We start from the raw sequence: 11,657 nt of genomic DNA, 5'->3' as shown, positions 1-11,657 counted from the left end.
ATTGCTTTAAAAATTTATATTTCACAATTTTAATCACTCCTGTGGAACAGGGTTTCTCAACTCTGGCACCTTGTATCAGATAATTTGTTGCTACAAAGGGCAGCCCTGTGTATTATGGAAAATTTAGCAGCATTTCTGTCTGCAGTGCACCAAGTGCTCCTAACATCCGTCTCCACAGTCTTGACAAGCAAATACATGTCCAGATATTGCCAAATGTCTCCTGGGGGGGAAATGTCCCCTGTTGAGAATCTGCTATACAGCTTAATGTGTTCCTGAAGTAATTACATTATCAGCATGTTTTAAAATTCATTTACATTGAGTATAATTAAGAGATAGCAAGAATGGTATTGCAATTTTCAACAACAAAGGCTGTGAAATTTTATGTGCATTTGCAAGGAGGATGACATTGAACTTCAAAAAAGCGGGGTGGGGGTGGGGAGAGTGGATCAAAAGAGTTTCATATGGAAATTTAAGGCTATAGATCCCATGGCACATGCATTGCATTCTACGCTTGTCAATAAGCACTGAAGAATTTTAAGATGTAGCTTAACTTCATTCGTTTTCCTTTTTAAAAGTACAACTTTTTGTCTTCAGAAAAATATGATTGCTAACCCATTATTTAAACATTAAAACTCCTCTAGCCATGAAATACTTTCAAGAATATTCTCTTTTTAAGAATATTTTTGTTATTATAAAAGTGATGTGCAAAGGGGTTAGTTACATAAGTCAGGTAAAGAGTACATTTCCTTTTGAAGAATGGTACCCATTCCCTGGTTTCAGCTTTACTTTCCCATCCCTACCTCAAGAATATTTTCTATGAATAACTATTTAACCCACTCATGTGTAGCAAGATTGGGGAGTAGTATCTAATTAGCTCTTGGTATCTATGCCCTACTTTTTCAGAAGGAAGAATGGCTAAGATACTCAATGTAGTTTGTTCCATTATATCTTCATGTTTCTACTCTGCTTCTATGCATTAGTACTCACTGTGAAGACTAGATGCAAAGGTTTTGATCTTCCATCAGATCTAAGAAAACACTATATTTACAGTAGAGTAGTTTTAATGTAGTGTTACTTTAATTTATGGAAGCATAGTTTAATCTATAATATAAAAGTACAACCGCCCCAGTTTAGCCAGGAATTTCTTGGTTTTATCAGTGAAAATATCCATATCCCAAGGCGTCCCTCTCGCTAGGGGAAGCCTGGATGGTTGTTCACAGTATATGAAGAGTCCTGAGGTGTTTTTTGTTTGTTTGTTTTGCTTTTTTTAGGTGCAGAGTATTTGTTGAAGTTGACTTTTTTAAATGTTTTTCAAGAGTTGGAAAGAGAAGGTCAAGAGTAGTCTCTAAATCTACTGGTGTTTTTTGTTGTTGTTGTTTGTTTGTTTTTTTATCTTTTGAGAACTTTTTTTTCTCTCTCAGTTATGGGGCTTAAACTCTAGGCCTGGGTGCTGTCCTTGAGCTTCTTTTGCTTAAGTCTAGCGCTCTACCCCTTGAGCCACAGCGCCACTTCCAGCTTTTTCTGAGTAGTTTATTGGAGATAAGATTCTCATGGACTTTCCTGCCTGAGCTGGCTTTGAACTGTGATCCTCAGATCTCAGCCTCCTGGGTAGCTAGGATTACAGATGTGAGCCACTAACACCCAGCAAAAGTTTACTTTTTAAAGGAAAAAAAAAATCACCTAGGTGTTGGTGGCTCACACTGTCAATAATTCTACCTTCTCAGGAGGCTGACATCTGAAGGATTGTGGTTCAAAAGCCACCCCAGGCAGAAAAGTCCATGAGACTCTTATCTCCAGTTAATTACTAAAAATCCTGAAGTAGAGCTATGGCTCAAGTGGTAGAGCACTAACCTTGACCAAAAAAGCTAAGGGACAGGCCCCAAGTTCAAGCTCTAAAGCTGTCAGAGAGAGAGAGAGAGAGAGAGAGAAGAGAAAGCTGAGGATGGAGTTGGAATATCTTATCAAATACTGTATAATAAAATCCTCCCTGTAATGAAATAACACATGCCATTTGGAACATACAGGTAACTAAACTAGCTTGTGTAACCTGCAGGTATTTGCAGCTGTGGTTGTGAAGACAGGTATTCCAAGGGCAAGAGAACAGTTTGTCTCTGAGTACTGCATTTAAGCAAGGACATGCTGCCAACTTGAAAGGAAATAAAGGCCACAGTTTGTCTATGGGGGGATCCTGCAGTTATTCCCCTGCACATTTAATTCAAACAGGTAGTGAGATCTGAAACATGGAGATATCCACAAATTAGAGAATACTTGGTTTTGAAAAAGGAAAGAAAAGAAATTCAGGCCACAGAGAAGCATCTCAAAGCAGCAACAACGGTTCTTTTGATGTTAATCACTGTGTGGCTATGAACATGTTTTGAAAGTCTAAGCTGGGAAGGAAATTTCTTGAGATCTTTGTATGAAATATGCATATTATTAAAAATTTAAACCTAATGATGATTGTTAAGGGTCAATTTCACCTTTTCTAAAAGTGTATTTAAAATGTACAAATCAATGTTATCCAAATACTTGGCTTTTAGAATTGTTAGTTGCATATATTCAATCTAACTAGTGTATTTGTGATGTCTGAAGGAAATGCAGGATTATTTGAACTTTTTCCTTCAAAATTATGTCTTTTTAGAATACTACAATCTTACAATAAAAAGATTTAAAGATATGTCCATTGGAAAAAAGACACCTTATGTTTTTCAAGCAATTGAAAAATGTTTGACTCATACAACTGATTATGATCTATTATATGTTCACTTTAGCTGTATTTAGAGATGTATTTACTGATTACATGAAACGGATTTCTATGAAAAATCCTTTTATTTAAGTCCCCAAACTAACTTCTAAACAAGAATCCCCTCTGGCAATTTTAAACAATAACTTGATTCTGTAATGCTAACCCCCAAAAACTTAGGAAAATTGGTCTAAAAGAATGTGTTTTAACTGCCAGGTTCTAAGCTAGTTGGGTTTTCTTTTTTCCACTGTAATTGCTATATTTCACATACCCATTACAGAAGGTGTGAACAAAGGGAGAAAATACTTATGCCCCCAAATTTTATGGGTATTCTGAGTCATGTTTGAACCTCAAATAATATTTCTTTAATTTTTAAGGGATAAAGGCATTTGCCAATATCTTGAAATCATCAAAATAAAGTGTATCTTCTCTTTTAAGATCCCTCACTTCAAATGTAAAGGACTTTAAAAAAAAAACCCTTAAATTTAAACTAGAATGTCAATTCCTCTTAGTTATGTAACTGGAGAATTCTCATATAGACCCGTGTATAACCTATGTCATATTTTGGCTCCTAGAGTTTAATCCTGAAACACTTTGAAATTCAGTGTATTTTGTGAAGTATTAAGGACCGTTCCACTAGTGTCCCATCTAGACATATGCCATGACCATGTTGTATTGCTAATCTCTCATACCCCAGTTGTGTAGAAGATGATCGGAAATGCATCAAGGGTATTCAATGTCACACTAATGGTTTCAATTAATTGCATGTCATTATATAAAAGGTGGCCTGCAGCCGATAAATGGATTAGAAAGAAAAAAAAAGTAACTAAAGTTGAACACAGGCGTGCGTGCATGCACTTATGGCGCGCGCGCGCCCCACCCCCACCCCCACCCCCCCCACACACAGGCCAAGATGCCTTAAAAAATGTGCATCTAGGTTAAAATATGATAACAAGGAAAGTGACCAGAAGCCACACAAGTCCTGAGATGGTCTGTGATTTTAGTCAGTTTCCTTAATTGGCTACCAGGTCTTTGGTGCAGTCTCCTTTCCTGGTTAATATTGGATTTTTTATGAATAAAACAACTGTAACAGAAGGTTTCATACTCACAGTGGAGACAAAGGGACCATGACTATAAATTCAGGCTGACAGGGGACTGACTACGCAGGACAAGCTGAAAAATCCAATCCAGTTCTTTTGTATATGTTTGACACTGACTGGCTCTGAGATGAAAAATATGATTCTTTGTCCTCACTAACTTACACTGAAAAAAAGAGCAGCATCAAAGGCTTTCATACTACATATACATTTACTTCAAAATCTAAATCATGTAAACTATGTATATGGGGTGGGGCAGAGGAGAATTGACTCCAAGCGATGTCTGGTCAAAAAATATATATGGGTGAATCAAATCTTCTGAAAACAGGATTTGTCATGGAAACAGAATGCTAATGGGACAGTATCTCCGGAACCTTTATGTTTTGTTTTGTTTTGTTTTTTTTCTCAGTAAGTCTATTTTGCCATTGGTATCAAAAGAAATAAACAAATACACAAACACATCACTGATTTTCTGTATGTTACATGATATGTGAAAAATAAATTGTTGTCTAAAAATAAACCCTTATTGTGACCTAAAATGTCTTCCGAAGCACACAAAATCCAGCATAAAAAAAACTTTGTCTCAAATTTATATAATTTTAAGAACACCCACAAGAAGATTGCTTTAACATTTATTCCTTGGATAGAGACCAATGGTCCTAGGTATTTTAACCCCAGAAATGATCTAATTTAACCACTTAGCAAAGAGATATGTTTCAATTTGGCTAGAGAATTAGTGTTTTTGTTTGTGTGTACACAACAAACCCTTCTCAGATATCTACTACATTACATTAATGTAACAAAATAAATAACAAAAATTGCATCTTGTTGCTTACAATTAAATGTTGCACTTTCAACTAGATTTAATGTTTTTATTTGTCTTAAAATGAATAATGTTATGACACTATGCCTTTACACCCATGAAAGTAATTGTTGTGTTGATGATTTTGATTTTTAGCTCCTTGTCATGTTACCTAAAATGATTTTTATGGAAAACTTTATTAATATTTCTATCTAAAGGTGTTTTATGCTAGAATCTTCCATTTCTTATAATACTATTTCCATAGTATGCTATTGTGTATTTCTATTTCCAAATTAATGTGTGTATAGTTAAATACATATGTATGTGTATATATGTATATATATATATATATATATATATATATATATATAAGCACACACACACACACATATAAACTTTGGGTAGAAGTAAACCAATTAGAAATTTCCTTTAGAGGTTCCTTGAACAAAATAAAAATCGAATCTTCAGAAGCAAATGATAGACATTACAAAATCCATCTGCTGTTAAAATACTATGCACACACAGTAACCACTTACTGATTTTGGAACCATTTATGACTTAGGAAGATCTGAGATTCTGAAAGAGATAACCTCATAAAAACCATGACAAAGGTGATGATTTAAAATATACTTCCATATTATAAAAGTCATCTAAATTTACCTCTTGCAAAAAAAGGCTCAAATATTAAAATTTGTTTTAGCTTTTAATATTCTTCTTTGAATAAAGAAAAATTTGCAAACCTCTAATTTCCTCTCTCATCAAAACATATTCTTTTCTTGGGATGTTGTTCTTTGGAAGGATTGATCTGAAGATTGAAAGAGACTTTTTCATTGAAAACCTAAATTTCTATGCTGCAGGAGTGACTAAGAGACACCAAAAAAATGTATAGACAATTCAGACAGTTCAAGCGCTATTATTTTCAAGCACAAAACAATATAATTTTGTACAAAACTTTGATTTTTTATTTGCGAAATTAAAAATATGGTATTATATATATTTATATATAAACTTCTATTCTTCTATAAATATAGATGACTTTGTGATAGTGAACAGAATAAATGCATACCAAAGTCAAAGACCAATGTCATTTTAGAGTATGACAGACATAGATAAATTTAGGTCCTATGTACCGACCGGTATTTGAATAAACTCTTAAAGTTTAAAACTATACAATCAGAAGGACTGCTTTTCTCCTCTTCTTCGCAGAGAACTAAAATAATATTCTGAAATGGCTTTCAAGATTTACATTTGACACATTCCTGTAGATCCCAAAAGGAGCATACAAGATTGAATGATAGACCTGGACACATTTCCCTTTAGCACACATGTTCCCTATTTGGTTCTTTCAGGACCTGGGCCCATCAATGATCCCACCTCCTTTCACTCCTTTCCCCCTCCTGAAATTTGACCAGGTTTTCATGGGTGGTAAGGATGGGGATCCTCCTTTACAATGTGTTGCTGAGTAATAATCAGAATATGTTCAAAGTGTTCAACTTTTACATTTTAAATTTTCTAATTGATATCTAATTGTTATTTGATTACAATAAGAAAACAGCACTTCATTTTGAAGTGAAATCTCCAAGTTTTCATATTCGACTTACGTTCTGCTGTCCTATTAGGAAAGCAAAGTTCAACACTTTCGCAAAGCTTTCCATTTTACAGAAGGGTAAAATCTAAATGCAGCTGCCTCTCTCTCCAAAGGCAGGTTGCCAGACATCCATGTACCAACAGAACTGCCATTTTATACCCCCTTCTTCGCTCTCCCAATCCACACAAAGCTTCATGCTCTTCCCAAATCTCTGTAACCACATCTTTCCATGACGCTGGCCAAAACCCATGCAAGATTGAAACACTAGTGAGTGAAATGAGCTCACTCAACCAAAAAATACTTCAAAAAGTTTGGCATTGGTTATTTTACTCATCCTCTAACCAGCTGAAGTGCAAAGAGGGAGGACGTGGGCATTGGATACCAGAGTGAAGGGAGGTGGGGCACTGCCAGAGTTCCATGGAAGGTTTCCAGACACGCAGCTTCAGGAAGTCAAAGGGACAAGCCTTGGAACCAGGAACTAAAATGGACCAAGGACCCACAAGTTCCCATAAAGAAGAGGAGGGAGGGGCTGAAGGGGGTGGGGGAGTGACCCCTCCCGAGCTGAACTCGGTTTAGGAGGTGGGTCCCCAGTAGGTCAGTCTCCCACAGTAGCCTGCAAAGGTGAGCAGGCCACCGGCTTGCCCCGTGTGCCTGTGCAGTCCTCAAAAAGAGGCAAGGGAGAAAAGCTTCAAATGGTTACACCGCCCCCAAATAATTAAAACTTGAAAAGGAAACAAACAACAACAACAACAAAAAACGCGTGACCGGTTGTCCTTAAATACAAATATACTTACAAAAATCTTACACAGGCTATTTACAATCATAAAAGCACATAGTCCTGGCACCAGAGTGAGGACGGGAGCTCAGTCCGTGCCCCTCTGGCAGCCGGGGCCCTCGGGTCCTCTGGCTCCTGGGACGGAAAGTTTTGCAGGAGTGGGGCTGTTGGAAAGGACCTGCAAAAAGCGAGTGTCTAGAGAGAAAGGCTCCAGCAGCTGGCCCGGCAGAGATCCCAAGGGGCCGGCTTTTGGGAGGTGGCTGGGACCCGGCAGGCCAAGGGTTGGGATGGAGCTGAGTCCCGGATCTCAGACCGTAGTCTCGCCCTGTTTGCTGTTAGTGAGCCGGGTGTAGAACTTCCTCCAGGAGTTAAGTGTCTTTCCCGACCAGATCCAGAAACCCGACGTGATGCCCACGATCAGCGTCATAAGGTACTTGATCATGAAGACCGTGAAGTCGGGGCTCATAGGGGGATGTGGCGGGGCACCTCCACCTCCCTGGAGGTGAGGGCAGGGGATGGCGTAGCTCTTGCAGCTCTGGGCCACCCAGCTGCGTTCCCACTGGTCCCGGAAGGCCTGCTCGTAAAAGTAGCAGGCGATGACGATGGTGGCCGGCACAGTGTAGAGCACGCTGAAGACGCCGATGCGCACCATGAGCTTCTCCAGCTTCTCGGTCTTGGTGCCATCGTGCTTCATGATGGTGCGGATGCGGAAGAGGGACACGAAGCCCGCCAGCAGGAACGAGGTACCGATGAACAGGTACACGAAGAGGGGCGCCAGCACGAAGCCCCGCAGCGCGTCCACGTTGTTGAGCCCCACAAAGCACACTCCGCTCAGCACGTCCCCGTCCACCTGGCCCAAGGCCAGGATGGTGATTGTCTTGATGGCTGGCACAGCCCAGGCGGCCAGATGAAAATACTGCGAATTGGCCTCGATGGCCTCGTGGCCCCACTTCATGCCAGCCGCCAGGAACCAGGTGAGGGACAGGATCACCCACCAGATGGAGCTGGCCATGCTGAAGAAGTAGAGCATCATGAAGAGGATGGTGCAGCCTTCCTTCTTGGTACCCTGCGCCACGGTGCGCGCCCCATCCTCGGAGAACTTGTCGTTGCACACCACCCGGTCCTCCAGGAGGAAGCCGGCGATGTAGGCCACGGCCACGGCCGTGTAACAGCCAGACAGGAAGATGATGGGCCGCTCCGGGTAGCTGAAGCGCCGCATGTCCACCAGATAAGTGAGCACGGTGAAGAGCGTGGAGGCGCAGCACAGCACCGACCAGATGCCGATCCAGGTGCGCGAGAAGCGCAGCTCCTCGGGCCCGAAGTACATGAGTCCGTACACCTTGGTGGGCTCGCAGGGTGCGCCGCAGTCCTTCTCCCCCAGAAAGTGGTAGTTGAGGTAGGAGGGCACCTTGAGGGCGCGCGGGCAGGAGAACTTGCCGCGCTCCGCCGAGCCGGAGCCCCCCGGGTAGCCGCCGCGGTGACTTCCGCTGCCGCCGCCGCCGCCGTACTGAGGGTTGCTGGTCCAGAACTCCGGCAGCAGCGAGGGCGTCGGAGTCCCTTTATCCGAGGTGTTCTGACCCACGCACAGCTCTCCCGCGCCGTGCACCGGGAACTTCTCGCACTTGAGCGTGTCAGGCCACTGGAAGCCGAACTTGTTCATGAGCGCCTCGCAGCCCTGGCGCGCGCGCTCGCACAGGGAGCGGCAGGGCGGCAGCGCCTGCTCCAGCACGGTGCACACCGGCGCGTACATGGAGCACAGGAAGAACTTGAGCTCGGCCGAACACTGCACCTTCACCAGCGGGTAGAACTGGTGCACCTCCAGACCCGCGTCCTCCTGATTCGTGTGGCCCAGCAGGTTGGGCATGATGGTCTGGTTGTAGGCGATGTCCGTGCACAGCGGGATGGAGATGGGTTGGCAGTAGCCGTGGTCCGGGATGGAGATGCCCCGCTCGCCGTTGTACTGCTGCCCGCTCTGTTGCTGCTGCGGCGGCGGAGGCGGCGGCGGCGGCGGGGGTGGCTGCTGCCCCGGCCCGGGTCCCTGGCCTGCAGCTTGCGCTCGGACCCCCAGCAGCAGCGGAGCCTCCAGGAGCCAGAGCAGCAGCAGCAGCCGGCGCGCCCAGCGCCCGGGATCCGCTGGGCGGCGGCGGCGGCGGCTCTCGGCGTCCCCGCTCCCCTCCTCCGGGGTCGGCCCGGCGGGGAGCGCCCCGGCACAAAGTTCCCAGCGTGCGCCACCACCGGCGGCCCGGGACTTCTTAGGCGCCTCCTCCTCAGCCATACTTTCTCGGCTCCTTTCTGGGCGCCTCTCGGTTGGGGCTGGTCGTGGCGCGGTCGGCGACCGCACCTCCCGCGTCTGGGGAGACCCGATCCCCGCGGGCACCGGCCGTCGAAGCCCAGCCGTTCTGGACCCGCTCCCCCGGCTTCCCCTCTGCGTCCCGCAGCCGCCGCCGCCGCCGCGGAAACTTGCGGTTCATGTAGCGCCGGCGGCGGGGAGAGCCCGGGTGGCTCCGGCGCGCCGGGGGTCGCGTCCCGCCTTCCCGGCCCTCTCCTCGCAGGCTCCTGCCTGGCGGCGGCGCGCTAGTGGTCGCGACCCGGCAGAGCGCGCAACTCCCCGCAGCCCAGCGGCCTCCGCTCCCCCCGGCTCCTCCGCCTCCTCCTCCGCCGCCACCGCCTGACCATTTGTGTCAATCCCTCAACTCGCTCGCTCCCCTTTCCCCCGCGCGCCCTCCGACCGGTTTCCAGGCGCCCCGCAGTCTGTCTTTCACCAGGAGGGAGGAGCCTTGAAACCGACGCGAAACTGGAGGCTCAGGGACCGTCGCCCAATCGCGGCACGAGCTTCCCGGCGCAAAGGGAGCCCGCTGCCTCCTCGCTGGAGCAAAAGCCGGCCGCCGGCGGGAGGTGCGGGAGGCGGGAGGTGGAGAAGGCGGGAGGAGGAGGAAGTGCTGCTGGAGGTGGCGGAGGCACCACTCGGGCACAAAGAGTGGGTTTGCTGCGAAGCGGGACAGGCTTCTGTTGCGTTTGCTTTTGCGAAAGAAAGGGTTTGGGCAAGTAGGAGAATGGTCCCATATGCTGTCGGAGATAATGAATAGAAGTCGGCGGACCTCGGGGTCCCTCTCCGTCTGGCGCTCCCTCCCTCCCTCCTCTCTCCCTCCCTCCCTCTTTCCCTCCCCTCCCTCCCTCCCTTCTCTTCCTCCCTCCCTTCCTCCCTCCCCCCTTCCTTCCTTCCTTCCTTCCTTCCTTCCTTCCTTCCTTCCTTCCTTCCTTCCTTCCTTCCTTCCTTCCTTCCTTCCTCCCTTCCTCCCTTCCTCCCTTCCTTCCATTTTTATGTTTAAAATACTGCTTTTAACGCTAATTACAAACAGCCAAACCCAACTCTGAAGGAAGGCTCAGTCTTCTAGCCTCCCGAGGTTTAGGGTTAAATATTACTCCAGTAAATCTTAGACTCGCAGTCTGTGCTTGGCGGGCCTTGGACGCGCCCGGTCCCCAGACGGGAAGTTCATGGGACTGCTTGTCAAGACGAAGAAAAACAACAAGAAAACACAAACACAAACTCTGATGGACTTTAAGAAGTAAAACCAGATGCGCCTTCTGCTACTATCATTCTTGTAGTCAAACTCTTTTTCTCTCCTCTTTAATCAAGTCGGGAACAGAAGCAAAAGAAAAACGATCCAATACACTTTTGGAGAGGACAAACTTGGACACAATGTCCAAGACGCTGGAGCAGGGAGGGGGGGTTGGAACTGGGGGGTCTCCTATTTGAGACCCCAGGGGTGACATGATCCCGGGCAGCACTACCTGGCCCTTGGGGAGCTGTTAGGAGAGCTCCTGGATTCTGTTAGGAACTCCTGGGATCCTGTAGCTGAGCTGCAGCAGTACCTTCCACGATATTTAAGAGCTGAGATTACAGAACACACACACACACACACACACACACACACACACACACACACACACACACACACACACGCACAAAACACGGAGTCTGAGAGCGAAAAGCAAACCACACATTCCCTACTGAATTCCAAAAGCAATACTATCCATCTCGGCAGATGCACATTCTTCCTGTTTTCATGTAAGGTTATTTTCAATAATGGTTTAACTACGACTTGGTTTTATTAATGAAGCACTATTGTAATTAGGATTCTACTCAGGATTTTTTGGGGGAAGGGACTTTTGATTAGATTGCATCTAAGGAGATTTTTCTTCAACTATTTTCCATCCTTTCTGTGTCTGTTCTTATGTTTAGTAGACACTTAAGGAGCACCCATTCTGCTGTGTGTCCTGTCTTTAGTGGGAGGTGTGTCTTCGAAGGAGGTGTGGTCTTAGAGGAGGGTAGAATACAATGGACAAGAAATATAAACCTGCAATCTGAAAGGGCACCGGGGGAAGCAGCTAGCTCAGTTATGTGTTGAGCTGGGGGTGGGAGGTAGATAGTGGGGGAGAGAGGATAAAAGAGGTAGGCACAAAGTGCAGAAGAATTGCTGAGGGGCACGGTGGAGGAGACAGAATGACAGTTAAGAGAACTCAGTCCACACTGAGAAGAAGCCAAGTTCTGCAGACAGTAGGGAGCTGTTGAAGGTCAACTTCCCTCTCTACAGAATAACTGTGTGTGGCTCCAGGATGGCTGTGAAGGGCACAGCCTCCAAGGCTGTCTTGAG

The 11,657-nt window shown here is 45.6% G+C and overlaps 1 protein-coding gene across 1 annotated transcript; it reads right to left on the bottom strand.

The window, feature by feature from the left end:
* Nucleotides 1-5,028: 5,028 nt before the first annotated feature.
* On the bottom strand, nt 5,029-9,704 carry Fzd1 (frizzled class receptor 1). The gene has a single exon (XM_069996435.1). The coding sequence runs from the start codon at nt 9,275-9,277 to the stop codon at nt 7,310-7,312; it is 1,968 nt and encodes a 655-aa protein (XP_069852536.1). The 5' UTR covers nt 9,278-9,704; the 3' UTR covers nt 5,029-7,309.
* Nucleotides 9,705-11,657: the final 1,953 nt, after the last annotated feature.

This window comes from Dipodomys merriami, unplaced genomic scaffold (assembly GCF_024711535.1).
Source record: "Dipodomys merriami isolate MVZ:Mamm:240054 unplaced genomic scaffold, mDipMer1.0.p SCAF_5, whole genome shotgun sequence".
Lineage (NCBI taxonomy): Eukaryota > Metazoa > Chordata > Mammalia > Rodentia > Heteromyidae > Dipodomys > Dipodomys merriami.
This window is presented reverse-complemented; position numbering and strand designations above follow the sequence as displayed.

Bases quoted from the DNA above. Each gene is read 5' to 3' on its own strand.
- Fzd1 (XM_069996435.1), bottom strand. From the start codon at position 9,277: ATGGCTGAGGAGGAGGCGCCTAAGAAGTCCCGGGCCGCCGGTGGTGGC.